This window comes from Crocuta crocuta, unplaced genomic scaffold (genome assembly GCF_008692635.1).
Source record: "Crocuta crocuta isolate KB4526 unplaced genomic scaffold, BGI_CrCroc_1.0 scaffold219, whole genome shotgun sequence".
Lineage (NCBI taxonomy): Eukaryota > Metazoa > Chordata > Mammalia > Carnivora > Hyaenidae > Crocuta > Crocuta crocuta.
In genome coordinates, this window is record NW_027551572.1 from 445,368 (window position 1) to 457,514 (window position 12,147).

Here is a 12,147-nt window from a genome sequence, read left to right on the forward strand (position 1 = left end):
ACACAGTAATGAATGACTAAATATAAGCTTGTATTTTTAAGACATTAAGGTTTACAAACCAACATAAACTAAAAAAAATTATTTTAAAACTCCATGCTATTTTTCTTTTAAAAACAAAAACCTTATGATTTATTGTCTTTGAAGCATTTGTCAGAGGGATTAAAAAAAAAGAAAACCTCACCTATATTTATCTGTCATGTGGCTAATTAATGTTAATCAAGAATTACGAAAAACGTTTTGAGATTTTAAATATAAAACTTCACAAAAATTCACATTAAGAAAACGTGATCACTTTAATCTTGCAAGGCTTTCCCTTAGTTTAAGCTAGGATTTATTTGTTTAACTGATAACTACTAACATCAAGTAAAGGTGTCATGTTATAGCTTGAAAGCAAGTAATAAAATTTCGCAGTATGATTTCATAAACCCCATTTATTCTGAAACAATTTTAAAAAACATGTTAAACTTAGGTTTTAGATATTGTTTCACATGTCATTTAAAGTAGTTAAATTAAATAACTTGCCAAACTGCTTACACTCAGTCAAACCATTTGTAAAATTTGGTATATAGACATGTGCTTAAATTATCAATCATATGATCTTTGACTTTGGGAGACACGGGGTCTATATTTTCAGTGAGCATGGAAATGAACAGCAATTCTTTAGAAAACGTGTTCCTTGCTGATAAACGTTAACTTTAAAGTAAGAAAGTGTTATATCCTCACCAATTCTTCACAGTTCTAGGTATCCAATTCTTATCCAAAAAAGGTTCTTTAAGTAGTTAGTTGTTTTTCACTTACAATGATTTCATTATTGAATATTATTGTAACTCCTCAATGCTATATTGGGGGAAAAACTTGAGCTGACATTGACTGACATGTCAAAGAATAAAAATTATGCTTCTTGATTTGTGATGTGGATTGCTTTTCAGTCAAGACCTCTCCCCAAATCAGTCAAATGCAATACTGCATTTTAACTATTAACATAAGAAAGGAATGATTCTGTGTCTTGTTAGAAAGGTAGAACAATTTATAGATATTCATTTGTTTCTTCACACATTCATTTAAAAATGATTAGCACCTTAACCTTGAGTCACACAGATTACAATAGAGAGACAGAATTCTAATCTCCCCAACTTCAATATTAAGGGACTCATAGTTAGAACAAGTATTCATGATCACACATCTAGAAAAATATGAGTAAAACCATAGACCTAAGCCTATCAAAGTTTTTTTTCTTTAGGTTCCTTTTCCAAATGTAATTCTATTATAACCAGAAAGCAAAATATGTAGGCACTGCTTGCTTATAGTTTGTCTATCTTTTTATTTTTTAAAGCTTTTTAAAAACTTTTTTAGATTGATTTTTGAGAGAGAGATAGAGACAGCGTGAGCAGGGTCAGAGAGAGGGAAACAGAGAATCTGAAGACAGGTTTCAGGCTTTGAACTAGCTGTCAGCACAGAGCCCAATGCGGGGCTCAAACCCACGAACGAACCGTGAGATCACGACCTGAGCAGAAATCGGATGTTTAACCGACTGAGCCACCCAGGCACCCCATGAGCCATACTCCATCTTATACTTTCAACCTATCAACAAATGGCTTGAGAAGTGTTAGAATTTATTTTAGTTATTTGAATTCAAATAAAGCATTTGAACACTACCTCAAAGATAACAATGGACAGAGCATATTAGTATCTGGAGGGGAACCAGAATAAAAATACTATGTACTTGAGATAACATGTAAACAAAGTGACATAAAAAGCAATGTTGGCCTCTCAGAAACTAAAGAGAGACAATTCTATACATATGATAACTTATTCAACAAAGCTCTAGAGAAAAAAATCATAATAGAATTAGCAATTTAACAATATTGTTCCTTAAAAGAAAGGTTACAAAAGGCTACAAGGCATTCCGAAATATAATTACAGCACTGAAAATAGCCACAAAGTCTTTGACTTAGTTCATAGAAAATTTTTATCTAACAGCTCCAAAATCTTGGCACTTTTTATACATTTCTATTCTACAGCAATACATAGAGGAATAGAAACAGATCCTCTGCCTCCCACATCTCCCATAAAAAGTGCCCAATATTCCCTTCTTAATAGATTAGAAAACAAAAGCATTTGAAGAATAAAGAATTTCTTTGTGGTTCTACAGAAATCAGATCTAAAATTTAGTTTCCTAATTTGTAAGGTAACAACTTTCCACGTCGGCAATGCCTCCCCAAACATAGAAATGGATAGCCTCAATAATAATAAGCAAACATAATTAAACAGCAATTGTTGATATTTTGCCTCAGAGAGTGACTAAAGAACAAGCAAATCCCTTAGCTAATTCCCCTCCCCTGCAAACTCTAATATTAAACAGTAAACAATGAATATTCTTCAACATACTCAGGAGGTCGAGTGTCTGGTCCAAGATCTCGGTGTAGAGAAATCCTGTCACTTGCAAAAGCATTAAAACAGTGTTTTGCTTCTCCACGTTCTTTTTCCTTCTGTTCTTCAATACTTAAATTGGTTGTCTTGAATGCTTTACCAGAAGCACCAGGTGCATTAGAATCCTGAGGTGGGCGGTCAAGAACAGGTTTCAATTCTGCTGCTGTATAATATCCTTGCAAACAGGGTCTCTCACCAGCATCAATGTTTTGCCTGACAGGTGCTCCTATTTGCATTTTTGGCATTGCATCTTTAATATTGTTTACAGCTTCTAGCATGAAATCAAACATCTTGTTTTTGTTTTTTATATTTCTTTCCATCCTTGATTCCTCTTTGGAATATTGAACACTTACTTCTCTTTGCATTAAAATCAAAAATATTATAAAGACAAAAATTACTGCACCAAGCTTCCAGAACTTTTTGTGATAATGTCTTTTAAGATGTAATTTTACTAGTCGCTTTAGGTGAGCCATTCTGACATTAAAAGCTTGCCACTTGACAAATAACAGTTATTGTTTCCTCTGTTACTTATATTTTTTATCATAGATTTGCTGGCAAGAAGGTTTCATTAAATGGTAATACCTATAAAGAGAAATGATAAATGGCATTAGTAGCTATTCATTCCTACAGGCATGGTTCAGTTGATTCATTCAACCAACAACATAAGCTATAAACAATTGTACTCTTATGGTTAACAAAAATACAAAGATATCTTGCTCTCAAAAAAATCACACTTTTGGAAGAGCATATTTGTTATGTAATTAGGTATAATCTACTAAGGCTATATTAGGGATTTCTCTCCAATAAAAAAATACCCTGTAAACTGTGGCTAATATCTGTTATATGATATACATACAAATAGTTTTATAAACATATTTAGAGTTTATTTTTAAAAAAAGCTACCTTAACTCAATGACCAAGGGGCCAAAGGACTTCATTGAATTGATTATAAAGAAAGGGGGAAATCCGTAAGACAGCAAAGGTATACTGATAGGTACTCTCAAGCATACATCTAAAATAGTGGCTTTTATTTTATGGAGTTTGTCCTCAAGTTACGAACCTCTACTCATAAGTAGCTTTCATAAGTAAACTGGCACACTCTCATATTTATTTACCTGATAATACTTGTGAATCCTGACAGAACCACTAAAAACCAGAAAATTAAGAGTGTCTAAGATGTTGTTATACCACCGCTATTTTCAATAGGTCACACAAATAAAAAATCTAGTAACAAAAAGAAAATGGCACTAAGCTTTACTTGAAGTGACTCTAAAGAGGCAATAGAGACCTCTGAGTTATGAAAGCAGTATTTGGTTTGATAAAATACTGAGTTGACCCTAAGAACAGACAATGTGTTTAATAAAGTCTAATAGGGACCACTAGAAGCAAAATAAAGGAAAGGGAGAAAAGAGAACATTGATGACAGCCTGATTATCTTCCTGATGTTTTAAAAAATGTAATATGAAGGGGTTTTCAGTATATAATTACACACCCTGCACCATTATACTCAGTCAAATTTTCAGGCACAAAGGGGAAGAATGCCTGTTCTCCCTACATTCTAAACATATTTTAAGGAAAATTTAATTTATAGATGTGAAAACTAGCTTTGACACTTTATTCAGTTTTTCTTCCAAAGAGATAGCTAAATTTAAAATTAAAAGGCCAAGTTCTAAGATGGATTCTCTGGCCTTTAGTAAAAAAATTTTAAGCTAAATAAACAAAATAGGCAGAACTTGAATAGTCAGTTCTATATACTATTTCTAATTGGAAAGATAATGTGTGTGTGTATGTATGTATGGAATAGGTACTTTGGTTTCAAAAGGTAATTCAATTATAATGTATACTGCCCATAAAAATGAAATTCTAATATTCCTGAGTTTTTATTGCTTTGAGAGCCTTATGTAAGGATTAAAATGACCTGGAAAAGCTTTTTACATTATTTGAAGACATAATATAGTTTCAGAACCATACAACTGTTACTGTATATGTATGTAAGCTAGGTCAGGAATTTGAGAAAGAATGAGCTGGTATCCGTAGGATGTTTTAATACAACATAAAACAAGAAAAGGTCCAGGGAAAGCATACAGTAAAGGGAGATGACAAAATAGATACTTCTATAGCAGTGATGGTTTTCCCAAAATATTATACGTCCGAAATCATATTTGAGGGTAGGCTGGGGAATGAGCAAGAAGGATGGAATTTATGAGGTAGTGGGAAGAAAGTTCTTTTTCAGGAAAAAATTATAAACTAGAGGGGTTATTCATCAGTAAGGCAATAATCCTATCATTGTATGTGTGTCTATCTGAGAAGTCACTCAATTAGCAGGTTTTAGTTTAGGATGTCTCTAATGAGGGAGTCAAGGAAGCTCACAAAGGACACAAATAATGTCTCCCTTATTCATGGTTGTTTTTCTGGCACTTACAATGTTGGTGACACAGTGAGCACCCGATAAATGTTTTTGACAGGAAAAGTAAAGAAGGACCAAGATTTTGTTTATTAGAAATAATAAAATAACTATTCACTTTTGTTAAATGCTGATTATGTCCCTGATACTCAAATATTACACAGGTTCTCATGTAGTTTTCCAACAACCTGGAGAAGTCATTCCCATTTTGCCCACAAATACTGAGAGTCAAATAGATTAAGTGGCTTGGCAATGCCATTCAGTTTAAGTGGAAGAGCAGTACTCTCCTAACTGTGTTCAAACTCAGGTCCTGACCCCAAGATTGCACTGTATGTTAGCTAACTAAAATTTACATTAAAAAAAAAAAAATACTAAGCTTTTATCTGGAGTTATCTGAAATAAGATCTTCAAGGGTCAAGAAATGACACTCTAAATGTAAGGCGATAAGGGGAAAACCTAAGGAAAGAAGTACAAATAGTTTTATAAAAGGTAAGGTTTTTTGTTTTTTTTTTTTTTAATTTAAAAATATTTTATTGGTAAAAATGCTAACTATCATCTGAGCTTTCAGCAAGTTATATAGTCTTTTTGCNCAGGTAAGGTTTACTGGACACTTAAGTTACACACACAACACACACACACACTGGAGCCCTGGTGTGGCTCAGTCAGTTGAGTGTCCAACTCTTGATTTTGGCTCAGGTCATGATCCCAGAGTCATGGAATCAAGCCCCACATCAGGCTCCTTGCCGAGTGTGGAACATATTTGAGATTTTCTCTCTCTCCCTACCTCTGCCCCTCTACCCAACTTGTGTGCACTTTCTCTATATATAAAATGAAAATGAAAATAAAAACCACACACCTGTTTTCAGAACATGTTTTTGGAAATAAAGGCTGAGGATGAGATTGTACATTTTAACAATGGAGGATTAAGAGATTGAGACCTTTTAGTGGCAGAGTAGGAACATGATGCTTTGCTCTTTTCAGGTTATTTCAGAAGGGAATAGTCTTCTTTTATCGATTGCCGATCACTTGAAGATTCTGACATAAATCTCCCAGGGATTTTTATGTGACTCTTCTGTCCTTTGCTGCTAATGTGCAATACCAGGCTTCCATTAATGATGAATTACACTCAACATTAGTGGCCTTCAACTCTGGATACACATTAGCAGAAAGCTCTTTAAAAAGAGTGCCTTAGGCCTCCCCTCTAGAGAGTTTGATTTAATTGTTTTAGGGGCAGGGCCTAGGTCCTACTTTTGTGGTTATTTTAGGCTCTCCAGAGAATTCTAAAGGGAGGCAAGGGCTAAGAATCCTTGGTGTAGGTCACAAGACTTTAGGCAAATCAAAACTAGCACTTGATAGGGAAATGACTGCATCTAACCAAAAGCAACCGCACTATTAATTTCTAATACTCCAAAGACAGGTTTTTCAAAATAGAATGCTGATATAAAATGAGCAAAAGTTATTTTGACATGGAGAGATAAGATGAAATCCAAAGCAAGAATGACCCAAAGTTTCCTGAAAAGGCTCAGAGATTACTGCTGATATAAATGAGGCACTGGGTTTTACCACAAATTATGGTATTGTAAAATTGGCTTTAAAAAATATTATATTCCCATCATAAAGATGGAAAAACTCAGATTCTGTGCAATAAAATGCAGAATCCAAAAGACACACAATAAATGAATGAGTTAAACAAAACCAGGATTCTTAACTCTTATTCCTAGAAATAACGTCATATTCCTAAACCTCGCTACTTACCAAATTTGAAGACCTCTGTGAAAACAGCCAATGAAATAAAACAAATTTCTCTTAATATCAACTTCCAATTAAACTCAGAAGTTTCAGAAATGAAAAAAAAAAAAACCCAACAACAGCACAACAGCAAATTCAGAATATAAAAATGATTAGCAGGTAAAGGTCTTATTTTTATTGTACTTTCTAAAACCTTTAAACACACCTCTCTAAAATGTCATTTGCTAATTATAAAGCTCAGATTCACAGGAGAGATTAATATCATGAAATAGTTTTTTAAACTAGAAAAAATTAATTTAAATTCAAAGACCTAAATTCTGAATTATTATAAATTTCTAAAATTAGAAAAAAATTAAAATTCAGAGGCCTTCCTGTTCTTAAAAAATATCAATCTATATGCTAAAATATATATAGCTGTTACAAAAAGCCATTAATAATAAATAAAAACATGCACAAAATGATACTTAAAAATAACTAAAACAATATGCATGATTCTAACAGTCTGTGAGAGTGGCTTAAAAATCAATGGGTTATTCTCAGGGATAAAAACATGTTTCTATCTGAACAGAAAAGACTAAAATATCACAAATTAAAATAATTACAGAGCTGTGGCTTTCAGTTATGTAGACTATAGTTTCTCAAACTTTAATGTGACAATGAGTCACCTGAGGATGTTGTTTAAATGCAGATTCAAACTGGAAAAGATCCATCTTTTGTCAAGTTGTCCCTTCCAGGTGGAAAAGGACACATTGCAAAGACACTAGCTAAGCTGTTAGTTTAATTTAAAAATTCCAACTGAAGCAATCTCCTAAAGCAGTGAAAAGCAGAACATTTCATAACCGCACGTGAAAGTCACATTTAATAAAATAAGAGGATAGTAGTTCTCTCTATTTCTTGTTCCTATATTTGTGACAATAAACCTTTACATCTACAGGGAGTTAAGGTCTGGTTCCAGGTGACTTTAAGTGGCACAAAGCCTAATTGGTATATGAAACTTGCTTGCTACAGCATGAATTAAAGCATGTTATAAAGAATTAAGGGTAATCACAGAAAACAAAGCATTACAAAATTATATGCCCAAAATGTAGCATAGATTGTAGATTAAGAAAAGTATACTGCTGCAAATTAATTCATATTTGATCTTTGCCACACATTATCTAGATCTCCTAATCGAATGAAAACAAGAACAAAAAAACCTGCTCTAATTAATAAACCTTATGTACTTGGGCAGAAATTTTATTAAGTGCCTCTCATCTACTAGTTAGGGAATGAAGGAGTGGCAGGAAGTCATTTCTGCTTGTATTTACTGGTAAAACCAAATTTCATGGTGACTTGCTATTATGATTGGTTAGTTTCAGTTATGTTGAAGTCCATGTCCACACCCTTGCCTGAAATTCTTCTGAACAGGAAGTGATCTGTGGATGTATGACAAGGGACAAACACTGATGCAAAGCAAACTGCCCTGAGATGGCTACATGCTGCCTCACAGGAGGAAGCAGCAGACACATCCCAAACATCCCAGCTAAAGACAAACTGGGGTTGCTCTGGCTGGCTGGAAAATGCCACCAGTGAACAACTAACTGCATGTAACTGTCACAGAGTAAGGGGACTTTCTGAACAAAAGTTATCTGCAGGTTATGTACAAAAAGTCTAGTAACAGAGTTGACCTCCAACAACTCAGAGGCACAGGTTTTATTTAATACTGAAAAGGGTGTGGTCAATCATCCAACTTCTCAGCTAAACCTGGTCAGATATGCATCTCTATGAATAATATCTTTGAAGGTGAAAGGTTATGGACAGGATCTTAATCTGTAGAGCAGCCAACCCTACTTGACAATTTGGAGCATACAAGTAATTATGGAAGTGCACTACCCTTTGTAGGGATGGTGGTGAAGGAAAGCTCACATACTCTCTCCTGCTACTGTGAATGAATCTGCACCTGTGAAAGGTATATACTGATCAGTTATGGCCTAATAGACAGCAGAGGGATTTTTTTTAATGTTTATTTATTATTGAGACAGAGAGAAATACAGCACGAGTAGAGGAGAGCAGAGAGAGAGGGACACAGAATCCGAAGCAGGCTCCAGGCTCTGAGCTGTCAGCACAGAGCCTGACATGGGGATTAAACCCACGAACTGTGAAATCATGACCTGAGCCAAAGTCGGCCACTCAACCAACTGAGCCACCCAGGCACCCCGACAGCAGAGGGATTTTGAGGAATGAATTGAGTGATCCCACAAATTACCCACTTAACTAGTACTTCTCCTGGGTAGAAGTACTACCTTTTAAAAGATTTGTCTATTTACTTTGTAAACACAGTTGATGGCTCTTGGACTAGTAGGGATACAGAAACTACACAGTGATTTGTAAAAGGAAAGTATAATCTATTATTATCAGAGGACTGAACAGGGAATTGGTTAGTGAGAGTTAAAGAGAATTCTAAACCATATAGGAATAGCAGATATAAGGGACAACCACTAACTACAAGGCTGAGATGAGAGCCCAAGGAAGAACCTTCCCCTCACCAGCACTTAGATCCAGAGGTTTCTACAAAGAGAGCAGTGTTGGCTCCTTGACAGTGGAAGAATTACAGTTATCTCACTAGTGAGACTTGTCAAAAATCTGACCTGTGGAGTCCCAGAAGAAGCCATTCATAGGAAGATGTCTAACCCTGGAACTTGCTAGGTACAGATGCTAACTGCTGGCTGCTGATGGCACCTGGAGTTAAGAAGCTGTCTTCTGCAGGAGTCTAGTGCACTTTCATTTAAAGCCTGGACCAATATGGTGCCAGGCTGATGCCTAGGATAAAATTCAGGCAGCTGGTGCCTTGGAAACCCAGTTTTATGCTAAACAAAAAGTGTAGGGAGCAGTGACCAGAGCTGGGGAGCAAGTCCATGATGTCCATGACTCCAGGGTACAAACCTGCTGCTCAAGTCAAGCTCTGGAGAAAGTGCAGGGGACAGAGGTGTGCCAACTCTAGAGAAAGCTGTGCCATGCAGTTACCTAACACTAGAGAAAACTACGTGGAGGCTGAGAAGTAGAGAAAAAGTATGCCTACCAAGAGCCTAGCCAGAAAGTCACCCTGAAACCAGCAAGGAAAGTACCTTCTACTTTTAGTATCCTTCCAGTGCCCTCTACTGACAAGGCTTAATTAACATCATGCCAGCCAGCAAAGGAGAGATATTTACAGGGCCCCACTCCGTTATTACAGAGCAGAAGAGAATGAATTTGGAGCTGAGAGACAATAAATTGATAAGCAGCATAGTTTACCCTTTTGACTGCTCAGTTTCCATATACACACTTTCTCACACATTTGAACTCCCATTTTGTTTGTAAAAACAAAACAATTCTATACTCCACCTAGCAAGAGGCAAGCATCTTCCTTACAAGTGAAGAGGAACCTTGAAATGAGATGCAGAGTGCCAACTGGCATTGTCTCCATTACTGTGTCAATGTGAATTACTTTTCAAATTCTGTCACAGTCCCAATTTAATGTTCTATGACTTAAAGACTAGACCGCAAACTTAATATCTAACAAATCCTATGTATTACTTTGTTATTTAAAAAAAGAAAATGGGAAGGAGAGAAGAAAATCTTGTCAAAAAAAAAAAAAAAAAAAGGCCTATTAAGTATAGTGACACTTGAATGCCCAGAAATGTTAGTGAGGTGATCCTAAATTTTTGTCAGTCTGATTACCCACTGGTTCTCATGCGCTTCACTAAGATAGCTAAAGTAATTGCTACTTTCTGCTCACCAAATACAATCAGCATAATATTATCAACATAGCAAACCAATGTGATCTCTTGTGGGATGTTGGGATAATTAAGATTTCTAGGACAGGAGAACTGACCTGGCCCTAAGACAAGACTGTGAAGATATAATGTTGGCCAAGCTAGATAAGAGTAAATTGCTTTTGGTGGTCCTTGTAAACTGGTATGGAGAAAAAGCAGGTAACCAAGTCAATAGCTATATACCAAATGCCAGAGGTGGTATTGATTATATCAAGTAAAAATACCACATCTGGGTCAGCAAGCACATCTGGAATCATCCAATGATTAAGTTTACAATAGTCCATTCATTCTCTGAGATTTATCCAACTTGGGCACAGGCCAAACAAGTGAGTTAAATGAGATGTGACAGATATCTCAAGTCTTACTTCAAATCTTTGATGGTGGCACTGATCTCAACAAATCCCTTGGATATAGTATTATTTCTGATTTACCATCTTAGATGGAGGACAAGTTTTAAAGCTTCTCTTATCAAAACAGTCCTCAATCCATAACACTTAGAGAACCAATAAAAGGATTTTGCCAGTTATCCGGGCTGTCTACTTCAATTATACATTAAGGAAGTGAGGAAATAAGCACAGGGTAGATCTGCTGACCAGGTGGACTCTCCTGTGAGTCAGACTTTGGCTAAGACTCCACCTATTACCTAAATGCTATAAGTCTGCACTATGCCTAGAGGGCCACAAGTGGTATTTTGACTCCGTAGGAACTAGTATGAAAGGTATGAATGTATTTTCTTTTCCCCAAAGCATTGCCTCTCTAATAAATGGCTATAGGTACCTTTGGGGAAGGCATTTGAGGAAAATTTGTGTTCTATGCTTGAAGCAATGGTGTATCCTTCTTAAGGCTAGGCCTCAACTTCAATCAAAGGGCTCTGGGCCTGTGAACTGACTTGGGTTTGAAAACTGAGTGAGAAGTAATGATGCTCAATTGTGGCAACTAAAGTCAACACTTTTTGCCACCAGGCCTAGAGTTCTTTCTGGTATATACACCAAGTAATACTGTAGTACTGCCCACCTATTTCATTTGTCCTATTTGCAAAACAATGCCTTCTGATTATAACTATGCCCCAGATTTCCATTATTGTAGATATGCCTACTTTGTCCTTGCCACTTGTCTTCTGCTACTATGGGATCCCATCAAGTCCACTGAAACTAGGGAGCCAATCTTAATGGCCTACAAAGGAGAACAACCACAGTTTTTTGGTTTGTTTTTTTTTTAACTAATGAAGGGACTTCCCTCACTAATGTTTTTTTCAGTATCTTAGTAAAAGGGAGAGTGTACTGGGCCTTGGCATGGAATACAGTTGGATGATGGGCGTTCAGGTTGCAAACAATTAAGTCCAGTGAACATTCCTTTTATGAAAGAGCCCCAAATCTCATGAGTAGTAGACAATTTCTGTCTATTCATTCTCCCTTTTGAGGCCCCAGAATTTATGCGACAGGGAAAGGGGAAGCAAGTGAGTAAGACTCTTTGCTCAATTGCTATCACTTTGCATTCACCTTTCTACAGGCTTATCTATAATTCATTGGGTACATACTCATCCTCTACTTCTCAGCTTCCATTCTTCTCTAGAAAAAGTGTCAGCAAACTTTCCCTAAAGGACTAAATAATAAACATGTTTTGCTTTGTGGGCCATATGGTCTCTATTGCAACTACTCTATTTTTGTGGTATAAAACCAGTCATACACAATACACAAATGAATGGGCATAGCTAGTTCCAATAAAAGTTTGTTTACAAAAACAGGTGGTGGATAGATTTTGGACCAAGGTAGT

The 12,147-nt window shown here is 35.9% G+C and overlaps 1 protein-coding gene across 8 annotated transcripts in view; it reads right to left on the bottom strand.

The window, feature by feature from the left end:
• Window positions 1–12,147, bottom strand: part of GALNT3 (polypeptide N-acetylgalactosaminyltransferase 3) — a 99,131-nt gene that overhangs the window by 20,704 nt on the left and 66,280 nt on the right. For all 8 annotated transcript variants that reach the window (XM_077751162.1, XM_077751158.1, XM_077751156.1 and 5 more), the window contains one exon: window positions 2,389–3,012. In XM_077751162.1, the coding sequence (XP_077607288.1) occupies window positions 2,389–2,903 (515 nt within the window). In that variant the 5' untranslated portion in view covers window positions 2,904–3,012. The remainder of the gene's footprint in view (window positions 1–2,388; window positions 3,013–12,147) is intronic.